Genomic DNA, 14,245 nt, shown 5'->3' on the forward strand with positions numbered 1-14,245 from the left:
AAAAAAGATAATTTCAATTTGTTTTACATAGATCATTTTTATATATTCATCTTATTTATTTAATTTTTTTAAATTAAAAAACTCACTGAATTAAGACGCTTGTAAGGGTGTCCATGGATCGGATCGTATCCGCATATCTGCGGTAAATATCCGCATCCGATCCGAAAATTGCGGATACGATCCGATCCGTAAATTGATCGGATTGGATCGGATCTGATCCGCGCTCTTTGCGGATCGGATCGCGGATATCTGCTCTACATCCGCGTATCCGATCCGCGGATCCACACTTCTGCACTATAATAATTAAAAAATAAATAAATATATATATGTTTGGTATTATATTTACTTGTTTGTATGTTTTAGTTAGTAATTACTATTCATATATTGTATTATTTTATTTTTGTTATTTAGAGAGAGTTTGATTAAAAATATTTTAGAAATAAATAAGTTTAAAAGCATGAAAGAAATATTTTTATCAAATTCTTTTATATAGAAATATGATTAAAAAGAGAAGGTTTAATTATGCGGATATATCCGATATCCTATCCGATCCGACACTAAAAAGTGTGGATATCATATCCGATCCGATCCGATGAAAATTGTGCGGATCGGATCGAATTTTCGGCCATATCCGATCCGATCCGATCCGCGGACACCCGCTTTTTATTTTTGATATGGAGGAGAGGATTGAGCGATACAACACTGTAGAGATGAGGGATACTTTTCATACATGTGGTGTCAGTAGTGTTTTAGTAGAAATCGGAGGGTACGTTTTGAGTTAAGAAAAAAATAAAAAAAAAAATAAAAATTCTAATCGGATGGTCCGAGTTGTGATTTTGAAAATAAAAAATTTTTTATTGTTGAAATCGGACCGTCCGATTTTTATTTTAACAAATAAAAAAAATAAAAAATACAAATCAGACCCTCCGATTTGGAGTTTATTTTTTTCTTCAAGCAAATCGGACCCTCTGATTTGTAATTTATTTTTTTCATCAAACAAATCGAAATAAAACACCGTATAAAAAAAAAAACCTAATCTTCCAATCAGTGACGGACCCAGAAAATTTTAGGAGTGGGGGCAAAAATATCTAGTTAATTAACTTGTCATTTTAAACTTAAAACATCTTAATTAAATTTTAAATAACTTGTCATTCTAACTAACTTTACTTTTATTTATTTTTATACATATTTAATAAAAAAAGAGTGAATTAGTTGGCACGTTAGCACTTATTAATACACTAGTATTTATAATTTGAAACTAAATTTATATATAAATAGTAAATACCAAAAAAAACTTGTATATAAAAAATATATTTATATAAAATAATAGAAACTCAATTTATAATTATTTTTATTTTTTTAAATAATTACATTTTTTATATATTTTTTAATTTAATTTTAATACACTATCAGATTAAAGATTTTATGCATCTATTTAATTATGTATTATAATTAAAAAATATATTTTTTTTACATTTATCACCTAAATAGTTATCTAAAAGAATAAATATAATTAAATGACTATGAAAAAATATACATATTTTAACATATCAAAATTAACTTCTATGCTTTTAAACAATTATTCTACTACTCATTATAATTTTCAAATATTAATTACCATCCATTGGATTAGAAAATTTATTTGTTATAATATTTATGACATAAAATATTTGTTGCAAGTAAGATTATTTAAGAGATAAAATTAAAAAGTATTTTATAATTTTAAAATAAAAAATATTAATTAATAAATAGATATTATTTTTTCTTATTTCAACTCATTTTTGAAGAAAAAAAATTAATAATTTTACTTATATTTAGAAAACTAAATTTTAGTTGGGTAATTAAGTAATTAATTAGTTTTAAAAATTATATTAACACTATTTATTAATTTTTTATTGAGTTAATTTATTTACTTATTTTTTATTTTTATATTAAATCAAATTTAACAAAATAATATTGTTATATATTTAATTTAATAAAAAATATTTATAACATAAATCTGAAGACAAAATTTTATAAATTTTTATGGGGGCAAAAAATGTAATTATATCAAGAACAAATATATATATAATATTTATATATATATATATATATATATATATATATATAATTTTTTTTTTATTTTAGTGGGGCAAGTGCCCCCCTCCTATATACCCTGGGTCCGTCCCTGCTTCCAATAATAATGTATTACACATATATTTAATCAATATAAAAAACAAATTAGCCGCGGACACCCCTAGAGGCTTGTTTGTTTTTTATATAGTCAAATTTAAATTTGTTTTTTAAATTTAAATTATACTTAAATTAAATGTTGATAAGTTAGTCACCAAAAAAAAAATGTTGATAAGTTAATGAAATTTAAATATAAAATATCTTTTGCAACCATAACAAATATAATTCTAAAAATTTCTAGTGGCGACACTAAGTAAATAAATTTTCAAACTCAACGTATGAGCGCCACATCAGAATATGAGCTCCCCATTTGTATTACTATAAAGATAAAGATAAAAATAAAAATAAAGGTAAAGATTTGTGTTTTTACTTGAGTAGATATATTTTTTTAATTGGAATGGATTAAATTTATATAATACAAAAATTTTTACTATTGCATATATATTTAATAATATAATTTTATTTTACGCATAATAAATAAAATATTTTTCAATGTAAAAGCAAATTAGTTTCTGTTATTATTTAATAGAAATATATCAATTTTTAAAATTTTTAGACCAATTTTTTTATAATTAAACAATATGATATGTGAGACTAATTTATCTAACAAAATAAAATTTAAAAAATTAATTTAGTAATTAAAATTTATTAAAAATAAAAGATAGTGTCCAAAAATTCTTAATTCGTGTAATCTTCTTTTTTTCTCACATTTTAGAAGATTTTTTTACTTACTTGTCGTGGGTTCCAAGTTTCAACATACCATGCATCGTGCCATCAAAATAAACAGCCATCTTCTTCGTGATTGTTCTACCGCACCACCCATTCTCAATTCACTTACCTGCCAATAACCTACTCCAAATCTCTAATCATCCAAAGTCCCCTCAGTCTCTCTCTCAGTCTCTCTCTCAGGAACATCCGAACGGCGGCCATTCTTTCTCCAGCATTGCTCCTATTTCGTCTCTCCAACAAGGCTACCGTTTCCATGGTCGGACACATTTATTATTACTTTTTCTTCTTTCGATTGCTTCAATCTTATTGTCTTTCTTATGTTGCTGGTTTTGTTTCAATTGGTTGTATCCAATACTTTTCTGATCCATTTTTGCTTTCAGTTTTGGTTTTGCAGGGTTAGGGTTTTTGTCCTTCTTTTAACTTGAATTTGAAGAGAGTAGAGAAAAATGTCGCACCTTGGTGGTGGTGCCGAGGCACACGCACGGTTCAAGCAGTACGAGTACCGTGCCAACTCGAGCTTGGTCCTCACCACCGACTCACGTCCCCGCGAAACCCACGAACCCACTGGTGAACCCGAGTCACTGTGGGGGAAGATCGACCCAAGGAGCTTTGGTGACCGGGCCTACCGTGGCAGGCCCGCTGAGCTGGATGAGAAACTTAAGAAGGCTAACCAGAAGAAGAAGAAGGAGCGTGACCCTTTGACCGAGCCCCTGTCTCGACAGGGCAAGCGCCGGCGCCTCCTGGAAGAGAGTGTCCTCACTGCCACTGAGGAAGGCGTGTATCAGCCCAAGACCAAAGAGACTAGGGCTGCCTATGAGGCCATGCTGAGTGTCATTCAACAGCAGCTTGGCGGGCAGCCTCTCAGCATTGTTAGCGGCGCGGCTGATGAGATTCTTGCAGTGCTCAAGAATGATGCTGTTAAGAATCCGGACAAGAAGAAGGAAATTGAGAAGCTTTTGAATCCTATTCCTAATCAAGTGTTTGACCAGCTGGTTTCTATTGGGAAGCTTATTACAGACTTTCAGGAGGGGTCTGATGCTGTTAATGGTACCTCGGCTATGGATGGAGATGATGGCCTTGATGATGATGTTGGTGTGGCAGTGGAATTTGAGGAGAACGAGGATGATGATGATGAGAGTGATCTTGATCAGGTGCAGGAGGAGGAAGAGGACGAGGATGATGTTGCCGAACCTAATGGAACAGGTGGTATGCAAATGGGTGGTGGTATTGACGATGAAGATATGGAGGATGCAAATGAGGGAATGAGTCTCAATGTACAGGATATAGATGCTTATTGGCTGCAGAGGAAGATTTCACAGGCGTTTGAGCAGCAGATTGATCCACAGCAGTGCCAGAAACTCGCCGAAGAGGTTCTAAAGATTCTGGCTGAAGGTGATGACAGAGAAGTTGAGAACAAGCTGTTGATCCATCTTGAGTTTGATAAGTTCAGTCTCATTAAGTTCCTTTTAAGGAACAGGTTGAAGATAGTGTGGTGTACCAAGTTGGCAAGGGCACAGGACCAGGAGGAAAGAGAGAAGATTGAGGAGGAAATGAAGGGGACAGATTTGCAGCCTATTTTGGAGCAGTTGCATGCAACAAGGGCCTCTGCGAAGGAGAGGCAGAAGAACTTGGAGAAGAGTATAAGGGAAGAGGCACGTAGGTTGAGGGACGATACCGGCGGTGATGGGGACAGGGACAGGGACAGGGAGAGGAGCAGGAGGGGGCTTGCTGATAGAGATGCAGAGAGTGGATGGTTGAAAGGTCAGCGTCAGATGCTTGATCTAGATAACCTTGCCTTTGCACAAGGTGGTTTGTTTATGGCAAAAAAGAAGTGTGACCTTCCAGATGGGTCCTATAGGCATCTCAGCAAGGGTTATGAAGAAATTCATGTGCCGGCTTTGAAGGCTAAACCACTTAAGGAGAATGAGAAGCTTGTTAAGATATCTTCTATGCCGGACTGGGCACAACCAGCCTTTAAAGGAATGACACAGTTGAATAGGGTTCAGAGCCAGGTTTACGAGACTGCTCTTTTCAAGCCTGACCATCTTCTTCTTTGTGCTCCAACTGGGGCTGGTAAAACTAATGTGGCGGTCCTCACAATTCTCCACCAGATTGCCCTGCATAGAAATCCAGATGATGGTTCAACTGATCATAGTGCATACAAAATTGTTTATGTTGCACCTATGAAAGCCCTTGTAGCTGAGGTTGTTGGGAATTTATCCAATCGGCTGCAGAGTTATGATGTTAAAGTTAGGGAGCTCAGTGGAGATCAATCGCTAACCCGACAACAGATAGAGGAGACTCAAATTATTGTAACAACACCTGAGAAGTGGGATATTGTCACTCGGAAGTCAGGAGATCGTACTTACACACAACTTGTGAAACTAGTTATCATTGATGAGATCCATCTTCTTCATGATAATAGAGGTCCTGTTCTTGAAAGCATTGTTGCTAGAACACAAAGGCAGATTGCAACCACAGGAGAGCATATTCGGTTGGTGGGTTTGTCTGCTACTCTCCCTAATTATGAAGATGTGGCACTATTTTTACGAGTTGAACTGGATAAGGGGTTGTTCTATTTTGATAATAGTTATAGGCCTGTTCCCCTTTCTCAACAGTATGTTGGAATCACAGTAAAGAAGCCACTTCAGAGGTTCCAGTTGATGAATGATATTTGCTATGAGAAAGTTATGGCTGTGGCAGGAAAACATCAAGTTCTTATATTTGTACATTCAAGGATAGAAACTGCTAAAACAGCTAAAGCCATCAGAGATACTGCTCTTGCAAAAGATACTCTTGGTAGATTCCTTAAAGAAGATAGTGCAAGTCGGGAGATTCTTCATACTCATACTGACCTTGTGAAGAGCAATGATCTTAAGGATCTTCTGCCATATGGTTTTGCAATTCATCATGCCGGTTTGACCAGGACAGATCGTCAGCTTGTTGAGGATCTCTTTGCTGATGGGCATGTGCAAGTTTTGGTATCCACTGCAACCCTTGCCTGGGGTGTGAATCTTCCAGCTCACACGGTGATAATTAAGGGAACACAGATTTACAATCCGGATAAGGGAGCATGGACTGAACTGAGCCCTCTTGATGTGATGCAGATGCTGGGTCGTGCTGGAAGGCCCCAGTACGACTCGTATGGTGAAGGAATAATTATTACTGGCCATAGTGAGTTGCAGTATTACCTCTCACTTATGAATCAGCAACTTCCTATTGAGAGCCAGTTTGTGTCCAAGTTGGCTGATCAGCTGAATGCAGAAATTGTTCTTGGTACTGTCCAAAACGCTAGAGAAGCCTGTGATTGGCTTGTACATACTTACTTGTTTGTCCGCATGTTGCGTAATCCTTCACTTTATGGTGTAGAACCTGATGTGCTGACAAGAGATATAAGATTGGAGGAAAGAAGAGCTGATTTGGTAAGTATCACTGCAATATAAGTTTTAATTGTATCATAATGCATTATTACATGAACCAAAAAGATGTCTGTCATTATTTGGTTTTGTTTTATAAGTTTTTACTTGACACTTTCTTTTTCTGTTTATTCATTAAGAACCTTTTCCCCCTTCCCTTTTCATTTGTTTGTGCGCGCAGCATATATATGGATCGGCTTTGTAGTCATGTTTATGCTTGTCAGTGTCATGGTTTCTGTAGAATTATTTAAAGGGTACTAGATCTTCATCGGCCAAGAAAAACTTGATGTTGCACTGCAATATATGCTTTCATTGTGTCGTTATGCATCATTTACCTGAACCAAACTGATTTCTTTGCCTTTATTTGGTTTGTTTTATTTAGTTATTTTTATCGTTTAACCCAACACTGGTTTATATATTATGGGTTTTCTTTTTCTTTCCATTAATTATTTATCTGTTTTTTGTGTGTGAATGTATGGAATGCCTCTCTAGTCATGTTTATGCTTGTCAAGTCATGGTTTGTGTAGAATTGTTTAAAGTGGTTACTAGTTCATTATAGGCTGAGAAACTGGTTTGTTTAGTTTCAGAAAATGCTTTGTATTTTTATTTCGTGCGTCCAGAATTAATTACAAAGACGCTGTTCCCAATCTATTTTTCACTTGAGGAAAAATTTGTTGTTTTCACCACCAAAAATGACCTGGTTTCCTTTAACTGGAATTGGGATTTTCTCTTTCGATAATATGGTGGACAAATTTGAGTGCTGTTAATGCAGATGTTTTGGATGTGTATTCTTGTATTGCCCATTCCTGTCTTTTACTGGTTTAATGGCTAATCTTAATCTCTCTGATTGAAATCTTGCAGATTCATACAGCTGCAGCCATCTTGGATAGAAATAATTTGGTGAAGTATGACAGGAAGAGTGGGTATTTTCAGGTCACTGACTTGGGTCGCATTGCGAGTTACTACTACATAACACATGGAACCATCTCCACATATAACGAGCATTTGAAGCCTACAATGGGAGACATAGAGCTATGCCGATTGTTCTCACTGAGTGAAGAATTCAAGTATGTGATGGTAAGGCAGGATGAGAAGATGGAGCTAGCAAAGCTTTTAGACCGTGTTCCCATTCCCATCAAGGAGAGTTTGGAAGAGCCAAGTGTGAAAATCAATGTTTTGCTTCAAACATACATTTCACATTTAAAGCTTGAAGGGCTTTCACTAACATCTGATATGGTTTTCATAACTCAGGTTAGACTGTGTTCTATTCTATTGAGATATTAATGGTCAATTTGGTTAAAGAAATAAGAAAACATGTTTTCATTTTCTGAAACAGATTTTATTTTCATATTTTCAAGTTCTAGGAAACATGTTTGGTTTGACTATATTTTCTGTCTTCAAAAGCTTGAAAACATTGAAAATCCGTTTGATTTGCCAATTTTCAAATTGTTAAAACTTTTAGAATAAGTAAATATCAATTTAAAAATAATTTAAACGTGAAATATCTTTAAGTAAATAAAAAAGGAACTTAATTTTATTATGCATCATATTACGTGTCATTGTTTTCAAAAATTATGAACTAAAAACTATTTTATATGAACTTCAAAATAAATTGAAATTGTGATATTAGAATATGTTTAATTTTCCCTATAATTTACATGCCTGTATTTTATAACTTGGTACAGTTATGTTGATCTTTTTTTTTCCATTAAAATGCAAACTCAGATTTTTCTTTTCATATCCATTATCAATTCCTTAACACGAAATTAACCTCATTATGAATGCAACTACAATTAATTGAAAGGGAGGAAATGATAAAAATACCAAAAAGGCTCAAAATCACTATTTCTTGATATTACTGTTAATGTATATGAAGATTAAAAGGAAGAAGGAAACTGTTGCAACAATGCTTGACAGTGGTCGCTTGGGGCATGTTTGACGCCAGCAACGGAGCAGGAGGCAGTGCCAGCAAGGCTTGGAGGCAGTTTTGCAAAGTGGGCAACATTCCCAGCTGTGAGGGTGAAGTGATAAAGGGGTTTTGGGCGGGGGGACTATTTAAAAGGAAGGTTGAAAAGAAAAAGAAAGAAGTTCAGCTTAATTATGGGACATGCCACCATGTTTTCATATCTCAGTTTTTGTCAAAATTTTCTTAGAGAACACTTCAAAAAATGCAGATTCCATGTTTTCCAAAATTTAATTTTGAAAATTTTCTAAAATTCTTATAAATAAAAACAGAGAAACACAGCAAAAAGACACCAAATTTTCCAGTCTTGCTGACTTTTGTAATTTGTTAGTATTGTACTGATTTTTATTATTTGTTCTTTCAGAGTGCTGGACGCCTTTTGCGGGCTCTTTTTGAGATTGTACTGAAACGTGGATGGGCACAGTTGGCTGAAAAGGCTCTGAACTTGTGCAAGATGGTGACGAAGAGGATGTGGAGTGTCCAAACACCTCTTCGTCAGTTCAATGGTATCCCTGGTGATGTATTAACGAAGTTGGAGAAGAAAGATTTGGCTTGGGAGAGGTATTATGACCTATCATCACAAGAGATAGGTGAACTCATTCGTGCTCCGAAGATGGGAAGGATGCTTCATAAATATATCCATCAATTTCCAAAACTGAACCTTGCAGCTCATGTGCAGCCTATTACTCGGACAGTTCTGAGGGTTGAACTCACAATAACTCCAGATTTTGCATGGGATGACAGAATTCATGGTTATGTTGAGCCCTTTTGGGTGATTGTTGAGGACAATGATGGTGAATATATCCTTCATCATGAGAATTTTATGCTGAAAAAGCAGTTTATTGATGAGGATCATACGCTGAATTTCACAGTTCCAATATACGAACCTCTTCCTCCTCAATACTTCATCCATGTTGTTTCAGATAGATGGCTTGGGTCACAGACTGTTCTACCTGTTTCCTTCAGGCACCTTATCTTACCTGAAAAGTACCCTCCTCCAACTGAACTCTTGGACCTGCAACCACTGCCTGTGACTGCGTTGAGAAATCCAAAGTATGAAGCACTTTATCAGGATTTCAAGCATTTCAATCCTGTTCAGACCCAAGTATTCACAGTTCTGTATAACTCTGATGACAATGTATTAGTTGCTGCACCAACAGGAAGTGGTAAGACCATCTGTGCAGAATTCGCTATTTTGAGGAATCATCAGAAAGGGCCTGATAGTGTCATGCGTGTTGTTTATATTGCACCTATTGAAGCTCTTGCCAAGGAACGGTATCATGATTGGGAGAAGAAATTTGGTAAAGATGGTCTTGAATTGAAGGTGGTTCAATTGACTGGAGAAACAGCAACTGACTTGAAGCTACTTGAGAAAGGTCAGATTATCATTAGCACCCCAGAGAAGTGGGATGCTTTATCCCGCCGCTGGAAACAGAGGAAACATGTGCAGCAGGTCAGTCTTTTCATTATTGATGAACTCCACTTAATTGGAGGTCAAGGGGGTCCTGTTTTGGAAGTCATTGTTTCGAGGATGAGATATATTGCTAGTCAGGTTGAAAACAAGATTCGTATTGTGGCTTTGTCTACCTCTCTTGCAAATGCCAAGGATCTAGGAGAATGGATTGGAGCTACTTCCCATGGTCTTTTCAACTTCCCCCCCGGCGTTCGTCCTTTACCTTTGGAAATACACATTCAAGGTGTAGACATTGCCAATTTTGAGGCAAGGATGCAAGCAATGACGAAACCAACTTCCGCTGCAATTGTTCAGCATGCCAAGAATGCTAAACCTGCTCTTGTATTTGTGCCTACAAGGAAGCATGTGCACATGACAGCTGTGGATCTGATTACATACTCGGGTGCAGACAGCACAGAGAAGCCATTCTTATTGCGGTCACCAGAAGAGCTTGAACCTTTTCTTGGCAAGATTAGTGATAAAATGTTGAAAGCCAGTTTACAAGAAGGAGTGGGATACTTGCATGAGGGCTTAAACAATCTGGATTATGATATCGTGACCCAACTGTTTGAAGCTGGCTGGATTCAGGTGTGTGTTTTGAGTAGTTCTATGTGTTGGGGAGTGACATTGTCAGCTCACTTGGTAGTTGTGATGGGCACACAGTATTACGATGGGCGTGAAAATGCACAGTCAGATTACCCTGTTACTGATCTTCTGCAGATGATGGGTCATGCCAGCCGGCCTTTGGTAGATAGTTCTGGGAAATGTGTCATCTTGTGCCATGCACCCCGTAAAGAATACTACAAGAAATTTTTATATGAAGCTTTCCCTGTTGAGAGCCACCTTCATCACTTCTTGCATGATAACTTGAATGCTGAAATTGTTGCTGGGGTTATTGAGAATAAGCAAGATGCTGTAGATTATCTCACATGGACATTCATGTACAGGCGGCTCACACAAAATCCCAACTATTACAATCTACAAGGAGTTAGTCACAGACATCTTTCTGATCACCTTTCAGAGCTTGTGGAAAATACATTGAGTGATTTGGAAGCGAGCAAGTGTATTCTGATCGAGGATGACATGGATCTTTCTCCACTCAATCTTGGTATGATTGCTTCATATTATTACATCAGTTACACAACAATTGAGCGGTTTTCATCATCTTTGACTTCAAAGACAAAAATGAAGGGTCTTTTGGAGGTTCTGTCTTCAGCTTCTGAGTATGCTCAGCTTCCAATACGACCTGGGGAGGAAGAGGTGGTTCGCAGATTAATCAATCACCAAAGGTTTTCCTTTGAAAACCCCCGAGTCACAGACCCACATGTTAAAGCTAATGCTTTGCTGCAGTCCCACTTCTCTAGGCAATTTGTCGGGGGAAATCTTGCACAGGACCAGAGGGAGGTTCTTCTTTCTGCAAATAGATTGCTTCAGGCAATGGTAGATGTAATATCAAGTAATGGTTGGCTAAGCTTGGCTCTTCTTGCCATGGAAGTTAGTCAAATGGTTACTCAAGGAATGTGGGAACGTGACTCCATGCTATTACAACTTCCTCACTTTACTAAGGATCTGGCTAAGAAATGCCAGGAGAACCCAGGGAAGAGTATAGAAACTGTGTTTGATTTATTAGAGATGGACGATGATAAAAGGCGGGAGTTGTTGGGCATGCCAGATTCCCAGTTGTTTGATATTGCCAGATTTTGTAATCGGTTCCCCAATATTGATTTGTCATATGAGGTGATAGACAGTGATGTGCGGGCTGGGGAAGATGTCACAATACAAGTCACTCTCGAACGGGATCAGGCAGAAGTAGGACCTGTTGATGCTCCCAGGTATCCAAAATCCAAGGAGGAGGGATGGTGGCTTGTTGTTGGTGACACCAAACACAACTTGTTGCTTGCCATTAAACGGGTTTCGCTTCAGCGGAAGCTAAAAGCCAAACTGGAGTTTGCTGCTCCTGCTGATGCTGGAAAGAAATCCTATACCCTTTACTTCATGTGTGATTCATTCATGGGCTGTGATCAGGAGTATGCTTTTGCCATTGATGTCAAAGAAGCAGGGGCTGCTGATTGATAGCAGCAGAGAATGAAGAGGTAGATTTCTTTTCCTTTTGCCGTACGTTAAACTTCTAACTGAATGTTTGATGTGATCATCTTATTTTATAGAACACTTGTCAACAATATCTTGCAAGATGTCAGGAGTTGATGTCTGTGCTGTTTTGTTTTGTTGATAGGTTCTGATTAATTAGGTTTGTGGATGTCACTTGGATTATTTAAATTAAATTTTGGTGGTAGTCATGATGTGTCACATAATGTTGAAATTCTACGATAATCTAATGCCATGCGTGTGTTTTACAAGTAGTAGTATTAACTGCTTCTCTCTCTCTGTTTCGCAATTAAACTGTCTATTTGAGAATGTACAAAATATTACTACAACCGTGTCAAAATACTGTCGATTTGGAGCGGTAATTTAGAAGATCAATGTTTCCAGACAATGAAAGGGAGTATTTGGTTGGAGCAATGCTAGGTAACCAATGAATTTTTTGAACAACATGAACAACCACCAATCAAATAAAAACACACTACATCTCTAAATTACCCACCTAAATCTTAATATTAGAATAACCATCCACACACCTAGTAAAATGAACATCCGATACATTCATTGTTCATATTGTTTAATATTTTCATTGTTTACCTATCCTTTTCCATTTGGTTATTGGGTCATGGCATATTTAATAGAAGTAGTGTCATCAATGTTTCCAGACAATGAAAGGGAGTATTTGGTTATTGGGTCATGACATATTTAATAGAAGTAGTGTCATATCATCCCCCTTACGAAAATGTCATCGTCATACTCTCGTATTGAACCCTTTTATTTGAATATTCTTTTGCGTGCTTGCTCTGAACCTTGTGAAATCTGTATATCCTTTACAGTTTTGTGAAGCTGCAAATTTGAATGACAATGCTTCCCTGCTTTGGTAGTAATAGACTAATAGTGACAGTTTTTTTATCTTTATTAATCTTTACTTGTTGGTTTGGTGGGAATTTGTAGTAATAGTGACAAGCTCACTTTTTTTTTTTTTTTTTTTTTGGATTAAGGAACACGCATAAAACAGTGGTAGACAAAGGAGTAACTATCATTCTCAGGACTCAGGAGTAGGAAGTGAAGTAGATGTAGTGTTGCTTATTGGAACACAATTTTGCAGGCCATAACAAGTTGCAACACTAGGAAATGAAGTTTGGATAGGATGCTAAATTTGGACGCTTGAGCCCTTTATTGATTATTTAGTATTATTTTTGAACTTTGGGATGAAAGGTGTCAATTATGGGCTATTGCATCCAAAGAATGATCGACCTGAATTTCCATTTTTGACCATTTTTACCCCATCTTTATAATGCAGGTGAACTCTTATATTTTTGTACGTGCATGTCGTTTGGGAGAACTGCTAGTGTCAGTTAATCTTCCAAGTTTTAACTACAGTAGTAGTTTGTACAGATGTGTTGCCATTTGAATATCAATGATTGTCCTTACTCCACGAAATTTTAACTCGAGAGTTCACTTTTATTTTACTTGTTTTTATGGCCAATTTTTTATTTTATTTTATTTTTTTTGTCTACATAATATATAGATTGATTCCAGGTATGGTCTATCAATGATAATGTTTGCAGACCAGCTTATCCAACATTGGGGTTAAAGAAAATTAGGATATATTTAGTTTGATTTATTTATTCTTTTGTATTTTCTGTTTTTATTATTGTGAAAAAAAAAGTGAATAAAAAACAATTTTATTGATTGGGGTTTTAATGACGTTTTTTATTTTTAATATTGGATAAGAGTGTGTTTTGCTGTATTATGGAGATCAAAGGTGTATTATGAAATTGTGGATGATAATTAGAAGATTCTTTTTTAACTCAAAAAATTTGATCTTCAGATTTTTAATTTTCACATTAACAGAAAATATTTAATCTAATTATATCAGTGGGTAATGCACTATATTTATCTCTCTCTAAAAGAAAAAATTCGATTAATTCTCTCTCGTGTATTATTTATAATTTAAAATGTGCAATTTTGTATTTAGGAATTCTTTTATGGTGATATTAATATTTCTTTTAAATTTATTTCTTCATGTATTTTGAGAGGTAGAAACTCAGGTGCAGTTGACTTCACGTGAAGTTGATAGTTGAGAACTGTTAGAGTCAAATCATCTAACGACTCTCAACTATCAACTTCACGTGAAGTCGACTGTACTTGAGTTTTTGTAGTTTGATGAGTGATGATTTAAGTTTTATATTACACAGAAGTAAGTATTCAATTCGATCTAACTTGATCAGGTAGAGTTGTCAATCCAATTTGTATGTGTACAAGTTGAGTTTCAATCCTATTTAACCAAGTTGCACTCTAGGCCTATATATATATATTTATGTTATGTTATATAAAAATATGTCATAAATAAAAAATGATCCAAGGATTTTTCACTTTTAGTGTAAAAAGTTTTTTACTACTAATCCA

At 35.8% G+C, this 14,245-nt stretch overlaps 1 protein-coding gene across 1 annotated transcript; it reads left to right on the forward strand.

Annotated features, from left to right (window-relative positions):
- Nucleotides 1-2,873: 2,873 nt before the first annotated feature.
- LOC112758088 (DExH-box ATP-dependent RNA helicase DExH12-like) lies at nt 2,874-13,300 on the forward strand. Its single transcript, XM_025806664.3, has 5 exons — nt 2,874-3,157; nt 3,282-6,323; nt 7,179-7,568; nt 8,645-11,826; nt 12,835-13,300. The coding sequence occupies exons 2-4, from the start codon at nt 3,348-3,350 to the stop codon at nt 11,804-11,806; spliced, it is 6,528 nt and encodes a 2,175-aa protein (XP_025662449.1). The 5' UTR covers nt 2,874-3,157; nt 3,282-3,347; the 3' UTR covers nt 11,807-11,826; nt 12,835-13,300.
- Nucleotides 13,301-14,245: the final 945 nt, after the last annotated feature.

Source organism: Arachis hypogaea, chromosome 16 (genome assembly GCF_003086295.3).
Source record: "Arachis hypogaea cultivar Tifrunner chromosome 16, arahy.Tifrunner.gnm2.J5K5, whole genome shotgun sequence".
NCBI lineage: Eukaryota > Viridiplantae > Streptophyta > Magnoliopsida > Fabales > Fabaceae > Arachis > Arachis hypogaea.

Bases quoted from the DNA above. Each gene is read 5' to 3' on its own strand.
- LOC112758088 (XM_025806664.3), top strand. From the start codon at position 3,348: ATGTCGCACCTTGGTGGTGGTGCCGAGGCACACGCACGGTTCAAGCAG. The intron at 6,324-7,178 runs GTAAGTATCACT...GAAATCTTGCAG, and splicing joins AGGAAAGAAGAGCTGATTTG to ATTCATACAGCTGCAGCCAT. The intron at 7,569-8,644 runs GTTAGACTGTGT...TTGTTCTTTCAG, and splicing joins ATATGGTTTTCATAACTCAG to AGTGCTGGACGCCTTTTGCG.